The 17,307-nt window shown below is 36.2% G+C and overlaps 1 protein-coding gene across 1 annotated transcript in view; it reads left to right on the top strand.

Annotated features, from left to right (window-relative positions):
• Positions 1–17,307, top strand: part of THSD7A (thrombospondin type 1 domain containing 7A) — a 455,780-nt gene that overhangs the window by 344,145 nt on the left and 94,328 nt on the right. Inside the window, exon 7 of the mRNA XM_073809674.1 lies at positions 7,430–7,624. Coding sequence (XP_073665775.1) covers positions 7,430–7,624 — 195 coding nt within the window. The remainder of the gene's footprint in view (positions 1–7,429; positions 7,625–17,307) is intronic.

Here is a 17,307-nt window from a genome sequence, read left to right on the forward strand (position 1 = left end):
TTTTATCTCAGGGTCACCTGTTTCAATTTTGCCGAGATTGTGGAGGATGAAAACACAGACAGAGACTTGAGATAACAAAACAAAGAAAGGTGGCAAGGAAAAGATCAGAGTAGGGATATAAGAGATAAACTTACTGAGGATGGAAATAGTTTGAAGATGGCGAGAAAGTAGGAAAATTCTGAAAAAAAATTATAATATGAAGACCCTAAATTGTTTAAAGATATTTAAAAGTCAATAGGTAAAAAATATTTATATTTTCTATAGAGATAAATAATATCTTTAATTTTTTTATGTATTCTCTTCCTCTCTATATATAAAGAAAGAGAAAGTGAAGCTAAAGATAACATTCATATTATAAATTGGATATAAACTGGTTGGTCAAAATAAAAACTGCACTGAAATTACACAAGTAAGGAGGACTTTAGACTGTTACACTGGAGAGAAACTAAAATCAACTCTGCAGAAACGAAAGATATTTTTTAAGCCCTGAGATGAGCTAGTGGAAAAACACTGGAAGATGTAAGAGAAGAGATTGATCAGTGGGATGTGTTGAACATACTGAGTTACTCCTGAGTTTGCAAATGTTTTCTCTGTGATTAGGCTAATTGGTGCCCAGTGAAAAAAATAGGTACCTACCATACTGGGAGATTAGGACATTGTCTTCTTTGATGTGTCCATGATAGAGATGGTTCCCAACTCTTGAGAAAGATATTTCCTGGTTTGTAAAATTGGCAAGAGGCTAGTAGAAGATTTACACAAATTTCAAAGGGTCAGAAAGAAAATTTACAGTTGCATTTTTCTAAAATAAATTTTCTAATAAAGGGAGGTCAGGGACCTAGAATCAGGAAGAAACCTGCCTATAATTTAGTCAAACTGTGGGTAATGGTAAGGCCATCTTGGTCAGGTTCTCGTAAACCATCAATTGGAAATATATTGGGCTGGCCAAAAAGTTCCTTCGGGTTTCCATAACATTGTACAGAAATCCCGAATGAACTTTTTGGCCAACCCAACCCAATATAAACAGTGGCTTTTTCAGGAAAGCAACATATGTTCTGGATTTCCAATTCATTTTTTCCCCCTCATCCAGCAAATATTTACTGCAAAACTCTTAAGTTTTAACAATAACTGAACCAAGGACTCCAGATATAAAGATGTTGAATAAGACAATATCTCCGGTCAGAAGGTTCTCATAGGCTAATGGAGGTAGATAAAAAGTCTTAAAGAGTGTTATGTCTACAACACTGTGGAACACAGAGGGTAGAGCACAGCCCCATCTGGGCGGTTTGAGAAAGATAAGGTTCACAGAGGAAGGAAATCCAGTCCTAAAGGATGACTTAGCAAGATGATGGGGCAATGAGGCATGGAGAACAGTGTACAGGAAATGATAGAGGAGTGAGAAAGCAGCATGTCAGTTCATGGAAAAGCAAATGGCTTTCAGTGGATAGAATTTAGGGAAAACATGAGGCAATGGTGGAGGATGAGAATGTTCTCTGCTCTAGTAAGAATTTGGCCTTCAGCTGATAGGTATCAAGGAGACTGTGATGCTCATATTTGCATTTTAAAAATACACCCTTGTGTTCAGGATGGGTGATTGGTTGCAGGGGAAATGGGACACAGCAGGAGGCCAGAGGAAAGTGTGAAATGGTGTGGAAGAGAACATGGGGTGAGGCAATACTTAGTACGTTGAATAAATCAGACTCACTACCTGGATGTGATTGGAGAGGGAGTGCAGGCATTAAAAATGATTTGGAAACTTCCCATTTAAGTTGAAGAGATGTGTAGCTTCTCTTCATGATAGGGAATGAAGAAAGAGTTATAAGATTCAATTCATGAGTCTTTTACTTCAGTAAGCTGAGAGTGATTCTGGACTTACATGTCTTACAGTTGTTTTAAAGTTCAGATAAGGTGGTTATATGAAAATGTTTTCTAGGAGATCTAGGCAAATATGAACCTCCATTCTTTTCCCATCTCAATTGTTTATTGAATTTATATTGGTTATCAATCTATAAGTAAGTATATGAATAATGACTTTCACTATCAAAAGTCAATATGAATTTTTAAGACGATTTCTGAAGAATACAAAAGATATTGTCAACTTAATAATAATCCTTAGGGTTACTGTAGAGTTTGTACAGGTCTGGCGAGAGGAATCTGATCCCAAGGTTACAATACTAGAGACTTTCCAAATAGTATGCTTTTTTAAAAAAAATCTTGACTCTATCTGGTTTCTCTCTACTTTGATTTCTCCTTTCTGCTTACCCTCCTCTCAATTTCATTACACTGATGAGTTTTGATTTTGCAATGGCTTCTGGAGGTGCATTGCATATAGTGCTACTGAGACTGTTAAAAATTAACCATAGTATAACTGAATCACCTTGCTGTACAGCTGAAACTAACACAACATTGTTAATCAACTATACTCCAATATAAAATAAATTTTTTTTTAAAAGTCAACCATAGCAGTCTCCACATTTCTATGATTTAGAAAAATCAGGATGATGCCAGGGACATTTATGGAGTAGGACTAAACGTACATATACCTTACATTAAAATACAGTTCATTATATTTTTAATGTATCAATATTCTTAACTCTTAAACTATAAAAACCTTCATAAACCAAGGTTTATCTTTTATATTACATTTAAGCTTCACCACAATGAATGCAATAAACTTTCAGTATATACTTTTACCAAAAAAAGAAAATGTCTGTCCTCTGACCCCAGTTCTCATTTTGTTTTACTTCTCTGGAAATCTTCACGAATTGTTGGTGTATTACTTCAAGCTGATGTTTAATTCTCTTATCCTATAGTAGGAAACGCAATAGAATGAGAGGAGATATTTTAGAAGAGTTCATGAGAGTTTGGTGGTATCCCTAAAAATAGATTCAAAAAGGGGAAATTTGGGAGTTAAAGTGCCAAAATACATGTTTAAGTTGATTAAAATGATAAATTATTAAAAACATTCTTAAGATTATATTTATGGAGAAAAATGTTAAATGGGTGTCACCAACTTAAATATTTAAATATGTTTTTGAGTTCATAAAAATAAATAAACCCAAGCATTTTCATTTTATTTCTCAACCTCTTGTTAAAGTGTTTCACAAACAAGTTTGAATAAGATATGCTTCAGTTAAGGCTTCAAAGTAAGATGTAAATTGTAATATGTGGACAGTGATTCATTCATTTACTTCTGTGTTATATATTTCATGTAAAATATGCATTTTTTTAAGATTTGGTTAAAATGCCTAGAGCCTGATGTGGGGTCAGGGGTGAGCATGTTACGTAAAAGCAAAGCAGTCCTTCGAAACTTTTCATGTTGGAAATGCATGCCAAAAAATATAGTATATTTAATACACAAAGTCAAGCATGAGAAGGATTCTAAGTGTTGGCATCACATTCAGAATAGCAAGAAGTTAACCTCAGAAAGATTAAAGAAAAAAATCTGCTGGTTCCTTGACTTCTTTGCAGACAAAGGCTCATCCATTCTTATCTCCTTTGGCATCTCAAGTTCTCCCTACCACCATAACAGTTAAAAAGGTAGACTGGAGAGTTGGTTAGAACTCAGTACAAGTCTCTGCTTCTTTAGTCAAACTTCTGCTAATTTGAGACAGTAAAATTAAACTTATTGAGCTTGAATTTCCTTTAAAGTGAAAAATACATATTAATATCCATGTCAGAAATATGCTGTGAAAGATATAAACTTTCAGTTATAAAATAAATAAGTCATGAAGATGTAATGTATAGCATGGTGACTATAGTTAATAATACTATATTGCATATTTAAAAGTTGATAAGAGAATACATCTTAAAAATCTTCATCACAAGGAAAAATGGTAACTATGTACAGGGACAAATGTTAATTAGACTTATTGTGGTGATCATTTACAAATATTGAATCATTATGTTGTACACCTAAAACTAATGTTATATGTCAATTATACCTCAAAAAAAAGAAGGCTGTTGGCACAATTAGCTGAGATGATGTATATAATATTCATAGCATGGTGCCTGACCAAAGATGAGCAATCAGTAACTATTCATTAAATGAATGTTTTCACCCAGGTATAAAGAGAAGTATAAAGGGAAGTCCCACAGAGAAGTGAATGATGTTAGGTAGGAAATCCAGATGAATTCGTTTTATATAGCTGCCCTTTCAAGAGGCAATTCAGTTCTAATCAAACCACAAGAGAATAAAGGCAAAAAAATCTTAGAGCAATGCTTTTCAAATTTTACCTGTATACAGATCACCCAGAGATCTTTTTAAAATACAAGTTATGATTTATGGGTGGGATCTGAGAGACTGTATTTCTGGCAAACTCCAGATGATGCATGTGCTGCCTGTCCACTGAATACATGTTAGCAAAGTCCTAGACCACTTGAATGCATGGTATTTTAAGAAATACTGTACTTAAATCCATATTTGTCTAGTCCAACCTTCTGTTTCCGAGAACAACAGCTTAAACTTAATTCATTTATTCACATAGTAGATTATCTAGTGTCTACTAGGTGCCAGGCAGTGTTTTCGGTTCTAAGTATAAAATAATGAACAAGACAGATAAGAAACATGCCCTTATTGAGCTTGTACTCTAGTAGTAGGATCAGATAATAAACATGTAAACAATTAATTAAAATAGTTTCTAGTGGTGGTTAAAACTATCACGAAAATAAAATGAATTTACTGTCAGATTGTGTATGGTCAGTTAAGGCTCCTCTAGCAAGGAGACAATTGAACTGAAACCTGAATGTTGAGAAGCAGTCTGCTGTGTGAAGATATGAAAGTTTCATGAAAAAGGAAGAGAGAATGCAAAGGCAACAGTGAGATTGGTCTGTAGGAGGAAAGGAAAAAAAGTCACTGTGTCTAGGGCATAATGCCATTATTTGGATACAAGACCCTGATGGGCAATCAGGAGCGATTAGAGGGGCAAACAGGGGCAAGGTCACACCTGACCAAGTTGTGGGACCGTGGGGGGGGGGGGGGGGATGTGTGTGGAGGGGGGACTGCCAGGGAGGAAAGTGAAGTAAATGCTGAAACCTTGGAGGTTGGATCCAAAGTGGTTCTTAACAGCTCCACAGAGGGTTAAGGTGGACTCTAGAAGGAATTAGCTTACAGGAAAGTACACCTGATTAAGCAGAAAAAGGTAAGTGAAAAAGATCTAACATAAGGTGTGAGACACAGGTTGGGGGAAAAAAAAAAAGACCAACTCAAAAAGCAAGAAAGGTTAAAATTGTACATCCCTTAGGTTTACACTACAAGAAACAGGAATGTATTATTTATGTCATGCAAATTAATGTAATTGCACACAGGTAGCACACTCTCCTCTAATGTTGCAGGATGAGTTAAATTTTTCTGAATAGAAATGATTAAGTAACTATTATAGAAAACAGAAAACTATAATTCCTGGTTGACTATACGCCCCAAACTTGCCTTACTTTTCACAGAATATTGGAAATGAAAGTGAACGAGAGTAGATAGAACAATAAAAGATAGCAACAAAGGAAATAAGACATATGCAAGCCCCTCTTTGCACTAAGAAAAAAGTCTAGTACACACAAGAGTCATTATGTAAATTGTAGAATATTACATGTTTTGGAGTATAATGATTTTTATATTGTATCTACCATACAATCTATATCATACCATTTATTGGGATGTAAGCCAAACTCTAAAGCCAGTAAAAGCAGAATTAAAGGAGATCTTCTTACAGATCAGAGTAACTAAAGAAGAATGAATAATATAATGATGACCCAACAGTCATTTTAGTGAGTCTTACTTACTAGTGAGCAAGCCTAACAATTTAAAGGCTTGCAAACTAGTGGCTACTAACACGCATTCCAATTGACTTCTGATTTTGCCTAATGATTTAAGGCCCTACAAACTAGTAGCGATTAATGTTAGAGCATTTCCAATTGACTTCTGATTTTCTGTCTTTGTTTTTCAAATACATGAATAAAGGACTGTCCATGCAAAGATGCTCCTAACCCTCCATCAGTGACAAACAGCTTTGAGTTGTTGGCTTATAGCAATGAAGAAGGGCATGATTCGTCACCCTTTCTCATCTGAATGCCTAATGCCTCAAGTCACACATTTCTGACACACCCGTTCTGAATTATGGATATATTCTGTGGCAAAACAGCAGATTAATTTTGCCTGTTTGAATATTGTTTTACTCTGTTCCATTGACCTCATTAGCACCTGTACTTAACAGCTAAGCCACAGAGTTCAGACGTTTTCATACTGTATTGTGGTCATTTATTTGTAATTCTTCTAGTTTTCTTTGGCATTTATTAACAGCAACAATATTTTCTTCCTCACTGACCTTTTGTATATATCCTTTCATTTACTCAAACGCTAGATGAGTGCCGGTCTCTAGATCTCTGTGAGTAACAGAAAGAGTGGACTGAGATGAAGCTAGAAAAGAAAACAAGAGCCACATCATTTGAGGTCTCATAAACTTTTGAGAAATCTGGCCTTCATCTTAAGAGCAGTAGGAAAGTACTGAAGAGTTTTAAGCACTGGAGTGACACAGTCTTGCTTCTGCCATTAGCTTACCTTGTTGTTTTTTGCCCCTTTCCCAATGGGATCACTGTAGCCAGTGGTTTTATACTACCATCCTATTATTTATGTTTCCTGGCTATTTCCAACTAACGGACTAGTTTTTTTTTGTTTTTTTTTTTTTGTTTTTTTGTGGTACACGGGCCTCTCACTGTTGTGGCCTCTCCCGTTGTGGAGCACAGGCTCCGGACGCCCAGGCTCAGCGGCCATGGCTCACGGGCACAGCTGCTCCATGGCATGTGGGATCTTCCCGGACCGGGGCACAAACCCGTGTCCCCTGCATCGGCAGGCGGACTCTCAACCACTGCACCACCAGGGAAGCCCCGGACTAGTTTTTTAATGAAAGAAAAAGGTTGCCAACTGTACAAAAATAAATTCTCTGGGAGACACAAGAGAGTTTGCAAATAAGAGAATATGAGTTGGTTCAGGAAAACCAATGGTACATGCTATGGATGGACTCATTATTTGTGAATGATGGCTCATCTGCAATAATGAAATAAAGGGGGATGGACATATTTCTTTGATGCTCTTTATTGCAAAGATTAATAATATAAGTATAAAAATCACTTCCTGGGCAGGTATCACAGCATAAAATACTTGTAACAATGTGCTTGATCTACACACCCAAACAATGATAATAAAGAAGCCTCATTTAGGAATCAATTGATCGATCTATCTGTCTTATCTATGTGTCTATCTATTCATTCCTGGTAATTTTTTAACATCTGGCTATAGTATGCCGTGACTCTTTTGGTTTTGCTTTTAACCAAGAACAAGAGGGAAGTAACCTAGTTTATGTTGGTGCCCACCTGGTTTCAGTTGCTCATTTTACATTATTTAAAAATGATAGACTATTGGTGATGATGTCTTTCCCAGGAGAAGAAGTTGACAGACAGCTGTGCAGAGACGCCATCTTCCCCATCCCTGTTGCCTGCGATGCCCCGTGCCCCAAGGACTGTGTGCTCAGCACGTGGTCTGCATGGTCGTCCTGCTCCCACACCTGCTCGGGGAAAACCACAGAAGGGAAACAGATACGAGCACGGTCCATCCTGGCCTATGCAGGAGAGGAAGGTAAGGTCACCAGGTTCAGAAGGGACTTAGGTTTCTTCCAGAAGTTGGTGTGCATTTTCTTTGTGTAGCCTGGATACGATGGATGTTCTACAAAAATCAACTTCCAGAAATCCAGCAATCCAAGGAGATTTAATATCTGTTGACATATTGGGCAGCTTGCTCCTGTTCCCCCAAATTAACCTTCAAGATAGATCTTTAATAAAAAAGACTTTGGAAAGTGAACTCACTTTGCCTTTTCTCCCTCCTAATAATTCAAGTTCTTTCTACTTCAAAGTGTTAAACCTGTGAAAAAAATTTGAAAATGACTCTCCACATTGCAAATGTCAGGTTTCATTGTTTTTTCTCTATTTCAGTAGTCAATTTTCCCCATGAAATCGTATTCTACCTTCTCATAAATAGTAAGCTTTATTTTAAATAATCACCAGCATGACTGTTGCTTGACTAAAAATTACATGGATTTTCTAGCATTCAGGTTCCTGAGCATAGGCTCTGAGATCCAGAATGTAGACTGTGTTCATTTTTAAAATACTTTGCTCCTAAATCATTTCACCCTATTGGGTGAATAAAGCACAGGTTTTTCATATATTCATAGTTCAGTTGTTCAAGCTTTATTGTCAAGTAATACAAGGCTCTTGGTAATTGTCTTTCAAGCTTGTATCCAGATGCTAATTTGGCCTCTGTGTGACTGGGTGATATAATGTCATATTTAATCTTGTCATTCTGGAAAATAACACAGGAGTAAGGAAAACGTAGAAATAAGTCAAGTTCTGTCACATTAAGGCATGTTCTGCCTCAAGAATATAGGCGTACGTTATTTAAATGTTATCAGGCTGAATGACACTTCTCCATTCACATTTAACACTAGTAAATAATGATTTCTATTTGTAGTAAGCACATGTTTCTTTATGTATACCTCCAAGTAATCAATTTTGGAGGAGTTTTCATATTGCCTATTTCATTTTTCTGTTTATGAAGCATTTTAGTGATAGAAATCTGCTAGTATTCTTACTTAATCAAACTTGCTATCTGTGTATGTGATTCTATGCAAAAATACAACTACCTTGGACTTAAGACATAGGAGAAAATTTAACATATTTAAAATAGTCAACCTATGAGAAAATTTAGAATTTTCTTTAAAGTGTCCAAAAACTTTTTTCTTGTCACCTCAATATAATTTTAATCATTTGCTACCAAGAGAAAAATGTATCTATGGAACCTAGTAGAAAAATAGAACCTTTTAGAGACAAAATTATATTCCTTATGTTGTCAAACAATAACTCTAACCTTGTATAGATTATATTCAGACTTCACACTCTATCAGCTCAGATCATGTCTTGGGCTACATTAAAATTAGATCTGTGGTCACCCTGCTTCCTATAAATCCATTATACTCTGCAGACACTTGCTGTGTGACTAGTAATAAGTGACTTTTCGCCCTATGAGTCACATGGCTGAGATTTTGCCATGTTTGCAGAACTCACCAGATCATTATTTCTATAGACATGATGCTTCACACTGAAAGGTCATAGAATGCTTTAAAGGCAAAAATTTATGATTGTTGTTTGGTATGTATCATCCACTTAGTTTGAAAGTGTAGGACTTCGATAATTTTTAATGAAGGCTAATAGCTGCATCATAGGCAGCCCGTGCTGGAAAATTACAGATGTGTATATAGTTAATCATAAAGGCATGAATTCAAAACATACTTTTAAATGGAAACTGTAGAGGAAACTCTGGCAATGAGGAATCTGCTGCTATTTGTCTCTGTTAATAACAGCTACAAAAACTGGTATAATTATGTGAAATATTTAATGAAGAATTTATCTTTCAAAAACGATATAATACCTATTATTTGCTGGACACTGAAACACATTTTCTTTTCTTCAAACTAAGCCTTTTTTAATTCTGAGCTATTTTTTAAATGATTTAGGAACTGCATTTGCAGGAAGTTTTAAAATATGTTTCCCTGCCAATTAGCTAACCCTTTATAATTCTACACAAAAGCAGGTATTTCTATTATTCCCCAAGAATTAGTATTTTGTACATGTCATAAATGTTCTTAATTATCTGTGGATCAGAAAATTAATGTGATAGCCTTAAGGGAAAAGATCACCTTAATAAAATTATGTATTGAGTAAACGTAAGACATGAAATTATACAACTTTCTCATGAAATAACTTACAGGAAAAATGTATTTATCTGGATTTACAAAATAAATGCTGCAACCTATACATTTGTACTTTTATTTATCTCAGTAATATAACGTCTTTGTATTAATAAGGAAACATTAAGTTGTACTGCAGTAACAGCCCATAATTTCAGTAACTTTTAAAAAAAACAATTATTTTTCCCTCTTGGGAATTTTGCTGCAGTGACAGTTGACTCTCCAAGGCAGTCTGTCCTACATGAAATGTCTCAGCATTGCACCTGCATATGAAGGCCTACCTCACAATCCTCATGCCGGAGGAAGAAGATAGCTGGGGAGTCTATCTGCTGATTTAAAAGCATCAGCAATTAAATTCTTTCATCCAGAAGTGATTTGTGTCATTTCCACTGACATTTCACTATCAAAGCAAATCATATAATCATGACTTGAAGTTGAACCTAATTTTAAGCGGGGCAGGGGAAATATAGTCCTACTGTGTGCTAGAAAGAGAGGAGTGCTGGCTACTGGTCTTACCCCTGGTTTACCTGTCTTTTTTTTTGTATGTCTGTATGCATGTGTGTGTCTACCTCTATGTCTATATGTATATCTGTTTCCATATATATGTGTGTGTGTGTGTGAGTGAGATAGAGGATTATTCCATGTGGCCCCAGTGCAGTAGATAAGCTCTCCATTGTTAAAATGTTATGACTTATTATTTCTTTGTTCCTATTAAAAGAATGATAGAATAGTAGAATAGTGCTTCCTTTTCCTCATGTTATACTTTCTTTTTGCTTTCCTTCCCTTCCTTTCTAGGCTCTGTATCTCTCTTCCTGAACAATTTTATATGCAAAGTCATTAAGTGGAAGCAAGCAGTTGAGCATCTGTGCCAGCAGGTGGGGGGTCTGCAGTGGTCCAGAGTGGGTTGTCAGAGCCCAGGCTGAGTGAGATGAGCATCCCCAGTAGGAAAAGGATGGCCTGGCATGAAGTGTCAGAGACACTGAGAAGTCTAAAGGGGTCGGGGTGGGGAGGACCATGGATTATATAAGAGGGTGAAAGCAGCTACCCAACACAGGATGCCAGAGCACGAGCAGGGTGAAGAGAGAATCCCAGCGTTGCAGCCAGCCCAGTGTGGGGTGTTGGAGCCAAGCAGGGATGACGAGGGTTTCAGTAATGTGGGGTGGCCGAATGCAGGGTGTCAGAATATGGGCAGAGTGATGAAGATATCCTATGGGTACGGCAATGAAGATGGCAGTGAGAGATTGGAATAATCTGGGGTGGGGGAGTGACCAAATAGGTACATGTATTAAACATAATAGGAGTTGGGTTTCTTATTGCTAGAGAAGGGAGTTATAAGTATGTTAAGAAAGAAAACTAGGGCTTCCCTGGTGGCGCAGTGGTTGAGAGTCCGCCTGCCGATGCAGGGGACACGGGTTTGTGCCCTGGTCTGGGAAGATCCCACATGCCGCGGAGCGGCTGGGCTCGTGAGCCATGGCCGCTGAGCCTGCGCGTGTCCCTAGCCTGTGCTCCGCAACGGGAGAGGCCACAGCAGTGAGAGGCCCGCGTACCAAAAAAAAAAAAGAAAACTAGGATAAACCCTATTGTATTATATTGGAACTTGAAGTTATCAGTGTGAATTCATTGTGTCCAATTTATAAATCTAGGCATAGAAATAAAATACAAACATAAGTATGATATATATTCGTATTATGGATGTATACATATATTAGCTCTGTCCACTGAAATGACATGAGAGCAGCAGGACCACAATAGCAATATGTGCGTTCAGCACTCAGATCTTGGTGTCTAATGCCGTTCTCCAATGAAAGGAACCAGGGCTTTTTGGAGAAATAGCTGATTCTAAGGCTGAGATAGGAAAAGTACAAGATGTGCCTGGAGGATCTTGTGCCAGAAAGGAAGGAAGAGGAGAATATGTCAAAAGGTCACAGAAGCTAGCTTGAAGGGTCTCCCACTGGCCATATACAGGAACAATGTGAATGCCAAAATAACGGTAACAGCTGGTTATAACTCTTTAAATAAGAGAGGAAACCATGAATCCATATTTGATATAAATAAATGTATTAATTGAAAGTCTGATGAAGAACATTATATTTACAATCTTAAGTATCCTCTTAAATGAAGAAGTTTGACAGACACCACCTTAATCCAGTGATCAAAGTTTACATCATCAGTAATGGGGAACATGCAAAGCGTGTGTTCCTGGTGTGGTGCGATGAGAACATGACATCACATCTGTAACATCTCTGTCACAGATACATATTGTAGAATCTAATCATGAGGAAAGATCTGACAAACCCTAGCTGAAAGACATTGTACAAAATAACTGGCCCTTAAACTTCAGAAGTGTCTAAATTATGAAAATTAAGGAAAGACTGAGGAAGATCAAAGGAGACTAACAAGTCGTAACATCTAAATGCAACACTTGATTCTGAACTAGGTCCTTTTGCTATAAAGAATATTTTGGGATAGTTGGCAAGCTTGAATGGGTCTGAGGATTAGATGGAAATAATGTATCAGTGTTAATTTCCTGATCTTAAATATTGAATATGCTTATGTGTAGGAAAATGCCCTTGACTGCAGGAAATATACATTGAAGTTTTTAGGGTAATAGGGTATCATTTCAATAACTTCTTCCAAGTGATCCAAGGGAAGAAACTATTGATAATACTTTTAATTTTCCTATAGTATTGAGGTTGGTTCAAAGTTAAACAAAAAATAATAGAATGAAAACAATTTGAATACAATTGCTTTTCATAGCATCTTGAGTAACATTATGTAACCTATTATTTTGTGTACCGGCAGTACACAAAAATGTCATAAAATGCCTCTTATTGAAATATTGTCATTTGGAAACCAAATCACAAATGATAGCAACTGGAGATAGATAATATACTGGAGAAAGTAAAAATATTTCTTTTCAACTTAAAAAATAAAATCGTGTGTGTATGTGTTTGTATCTTACTTCCGAAGCATTGACTTTTAGTTAAATAAGATTAGTAATTTGCTTTTTGATTTGTTTGATACTTTGAGGTAAAAATCTTCCCTGTATTTTGTAAAACTACAGGATGGATTCCAAGAGCTACTTCAGAATTATTTCAGGAGTTCTAAAAGGATGCCGTCTTTTAACATTTAAGTCTGGCATGTTTTTAATATAAATAGTAGTAAGTTGAATTTTAATGAAAAATTTTAAACTGATGTTAGGTTTATGGCCTTCTCCATTTTTTAACTTGTGTTACAGATTCTTAACACACTTGGTTTAAAAAGGAAAAATGATTTTCAAAATGTTTCCCATTGAGTATAGCAGTAACTTCTGTTAGTTCTCATTATAGATTCAATTACCCTTACAAAGCAAGAAATGAGAGAATATTTATTTTTGTAAAGTTCAAAATGAACTGATATTATAACTTCAGCAAAATGTTAGTGTGTCTTTACACCTGCTTTGTACATGCAGAGAATGGAGACAATTGAATAAAATTAGGCCAAAATTTTTCTCAAATAATTAGTATCTTCAAAAATTATATTTTGCAGTATAAAACATTGGGGAGAGGAATATTTCTATTTTATCTTGCTTAGTTTTTATAGTTAAATGATATTAATTCTAAGAATCAGGGAGTATTTATATTTCCTAGAGGAATTTGAAGAACCCAGGATCTATTTTATGTGTCTATACACACATAACTGTGACTTCTAAGCAAATACTGCCACTTCCTCATCTTCCTACTACTGACTTTGAAAAAGGAGTTCTGCTTCAGTCTGTTCCTACAGGACCACCAGGCAGGATTTATGCAGACTCCACCCTGGGACGTCTTCTACCTTTTACTACAAGGGGAAACAAGTGGAAGGGGTAGGGGCTGCAGCAGAGTCTCTTGAGGTTCTCTATGGCTAACACTCTTCCAATTAAATTCCCTGAAATCATGCCATTGCCAATGTTCTTTTCATCCACAGTGTTCTGCTATCAAAGTAATTAGGGCTGCAGTAGCAAGCAAAGTTACAAGTATCTTAAAACTGTAATTCATAGTACACTGTAACTGCCTCTTCTTAGCCTGAGCCCCGTCCACTTCCTTATTGCCAGTTACTTCCCTGTGTGGACTGTCTACTCCAATTGACTGCATCAGTGTTACTAATTCCCAGGGTCATGCCTCCCTGAGTACCTTTGCTTTCATTTATTTTTTCTTCTGCTTAAATAAAATCCTCCCTTCCTTCTCTCCCTTCCCAGAACTCTGCTTATTAAACTACTACTCCTTCAAAACTCATATCAATGCCTTATCTCAATAACCTGAGTCATTTTTACTACCCCCCAAACTAATGTAATCTTACACTTTTGAATCCCAATTATACAAAATACCTCTTTTAACATAATTATTATATTCTACCTAGAATTATACTCATTTTTTTGCTCAACTTATCCCCCTATTACTTTTCTCCACTGCATTATAAGATCCTTGAGAGTAGCAAGAATTCTTTCCAGCCCCTCTAGTTATCCCTTGAAGCGCAGGTAACCATTGCATATTGCAGTCAGTACATAGGTTTCTAATTAATGTTTTGAAAAGATTTTTTTTTTTCAATTGGCCGTCTAAATTGTAAGGACTTCAATGCCAGACCCAGTAACACCATAGTTCTGTTAAATGTTTCCTAATCAAGCTTTTTATGATCTTGATGTGGGGAGGAAAAGTCACTTTTTAATTCCTAAGAGAGAAGTTTCACATAATAGTTGGTATTTTTCTATGGACATGAAAGTTTATTTATATAGCAGGATTTCATCAAAGTATTATAAAGTCTTTCTTTTTGCTGGAATGATAGAAAACCTAAATAGTCACATTAGTATGAAGCATATGTTTTTATGTATAAGGATTTTTTTAAAAATATGCTTATCACTAATTTTGTCACAGGTGACATTTTATAATCTCCCCAGTACTACAGAAATGGGAATATTCCCAGATGTCTGGAATAAGTAAATTCAGTATTGTATCTATCAATTTTTCAACCATAAAATTATTCCCCAAACAACATGACCGTGCTGCAGTGACTGATTACTCCAAGCCATGCTTTCCAAATTGCCACATTGTTATTATAATTAAGACCACATTGGGGCTTATCTGTGCAAGTATCTTAACATTAGCCCCAAACTGCTGATGTGGCTTTAACGTGGATTGGGGCAAGAAAATAGGTAGTCTTTATGTCTGTAAACTTAAACAGTTATCTTGTAGCTCCTCGACACCTTATGCTGATGTTGTAGAAGTTCTTATTTTTTTCAAAGCCAAGCAGTGAATTCCAATGTCAAAAACAATTCAGAGTTTTAAAATCACAATTTAAATAGCATACGTATACTCAAAGTGAAAATGGGCTAAGTAAAGACACACATTATTTTGTTGAAGAAGGATAATTTCACCATTAATATGAAGGTATGGTTAAAATGGTTGTGTAAAATGTCTACAATTAGCCTGTGTTTTCCTGAGAAATAAGGCTGGACAAATCTAGAGCCTCAGGGAAATGGGTAATAAGAGTGCTCATTTATTTCTCCCCAATCCAATTAGCAGGTTTAGGAGTCGTTCCTATTCAAATCCTAAACTTATTGCTTCCAGTGATGGAAGATAGGATATGAACTGTGACAGATGTTTTCACCTTCATGAAGCAGGGGACAGCAATGAAATGCTGTTTAATGCAGGTTATTCGCACGTTGATCCCATGTTCAACACTGCATAAGTGATTAGAAATTGCAGTTAAATTCTCACGTAAACTGCCTACTGATTTATATGCTGAATAGCGGGATGTCCTTACTCACAAATGAAATGATACCTAAAGATCAGCTCAGGGTGTGTTTTTTTTATGACTTTTACCCAAATCTCAAGCTTTAGAGGCCATCTTCCATAATAGGGTCACTAGCTGTTGAATCACTTTTTCTTATTTTTTTTAACTTCTTTAGACTTGCTTTCCTAATATCTAAAACCCACCTCTTATTATGTTCAATATTTCCCCCATTTACTATTACAAATATGTGTGATGAACACCCAAGGTTTCTGCCATTCCACATGAACAACCAGTTATTTTCTGTTCTTAAGATGAAATCCAGAGACTACATAAGTTTGACTAGATCAAATTGTTAATAAAGTAAGCAATAAATTCCTCCAATACTCTGCTTTTAACAATATAAAGCTTTTTATTTTCATAGTTGACATTATAAATAGCATAGTGTTAAGAAACTTCCTAAATTCCTGTTACTGTGGCCGCATCCTTTAATCTGTATGGGCTCATCCACTTTATAGTTTTTACCTTGTACAGCAGCTGTGGATATTAAATGAGGTCCCATCTACAAAGTACTTATAATGGGGCTAGCACATAAAAAAGTTCCATATTGACAACTCCACACCATATTCTGTTGATTAAAGGACACATCTGTTTTACCCTTCATCATCTCTGTAATTACTACATCTTACAATGGATGTATTTTTTTTTTAATTTTTATTGGAGTATAGTTGATTTACAGTGTTGGGTTTCAGGTGTACAGCAAAGTGAATCAGTTATACATATACATATATCCATTCTTATTTTTTTATATATGCTTTTCCCATATAGGCCATTAAAGAGTATTGAGTAGAGTTCCCTGTGCTATACAACAGGTTCTTATTATGTATTTTATATATAGTAGTGTGTATATGTCAATCCCAATCTCCCAATTTATCCCTCCCCCACTTACACCCTGCTAACCATGTTTATTTCCTACATCCATAACTCTATTTCTATTTTGTAAATAAGTTCATTTGTATGCTTTTTTTTTTAGATTCCACATGTAAGCAATATCATATGATATTTGTCTTTCTATGTCTGACTTACTTCACACGTATGATAATCTTTAGGTCCATCCATGTTGCCACAAATGGCATTATTTTGTTCTTTTTATGACTGAGTAATATTCCATTGTATATATGTACCACATCTTCTTTATCCACAATGGATGCATTTTAAGATCACTGTGGCCAAGCAGCAGTTATAACACAGTTTTCATTGCTAGTACATGTGAATTTCATTGTTATTCCTGGGAGCAATAGCAACCTCATGATATTTCTGCCAAAAACAAAGAAACAAAAACAGCTAAGGGCCATTTGAGGAAGGAAAGTAAACCGTTCCTCAGTTGCCTGCTTAAACCTCTCATTCATAGACATCTTCTGGTATGATTAAAAATGCAACAGCAAGGGCTTCCGTGGTGGCGCAGTGGTTGAGAGTCCGCCTGCCAATGCAGGGGACACGGGTTCATGCTCTGGTCCGGGAAGATCCCACATGCCGCAGAGCGGCTGGGCCTGTGAGCCATGGCCGCTGAGCCTGCGCGTCCAGAGCCTGTGCTCCGCAACGGGAGAGACCACAACAGTGAGAGGCCCACGTACCGCAAAAAATAAAAAAATAAAAAAAAAAATGCAACAGTATCAGAACTTAGAAATAGGTACCAGTATCCTGGAAGAAAACGCTGGAGACAACAGGGGAACACTCTTGAAGAAATCCTGCATCATGAACACGTTTGATGCCA

This window comes from Tursiops truncatus, chromosome 9 (genome assembly GCF_011762595.2).
Source record: "Tursiops truncatus isolate mTurTru1 chromosome 9, mTurTru1.mat.Y, whole genome shotgun sequence".
NCBI lineage: Eukaryota > Metazoa > Chordata > Mammalia > Artiodactyla > Delphinidae > Tursiops > Tursiops truncatus.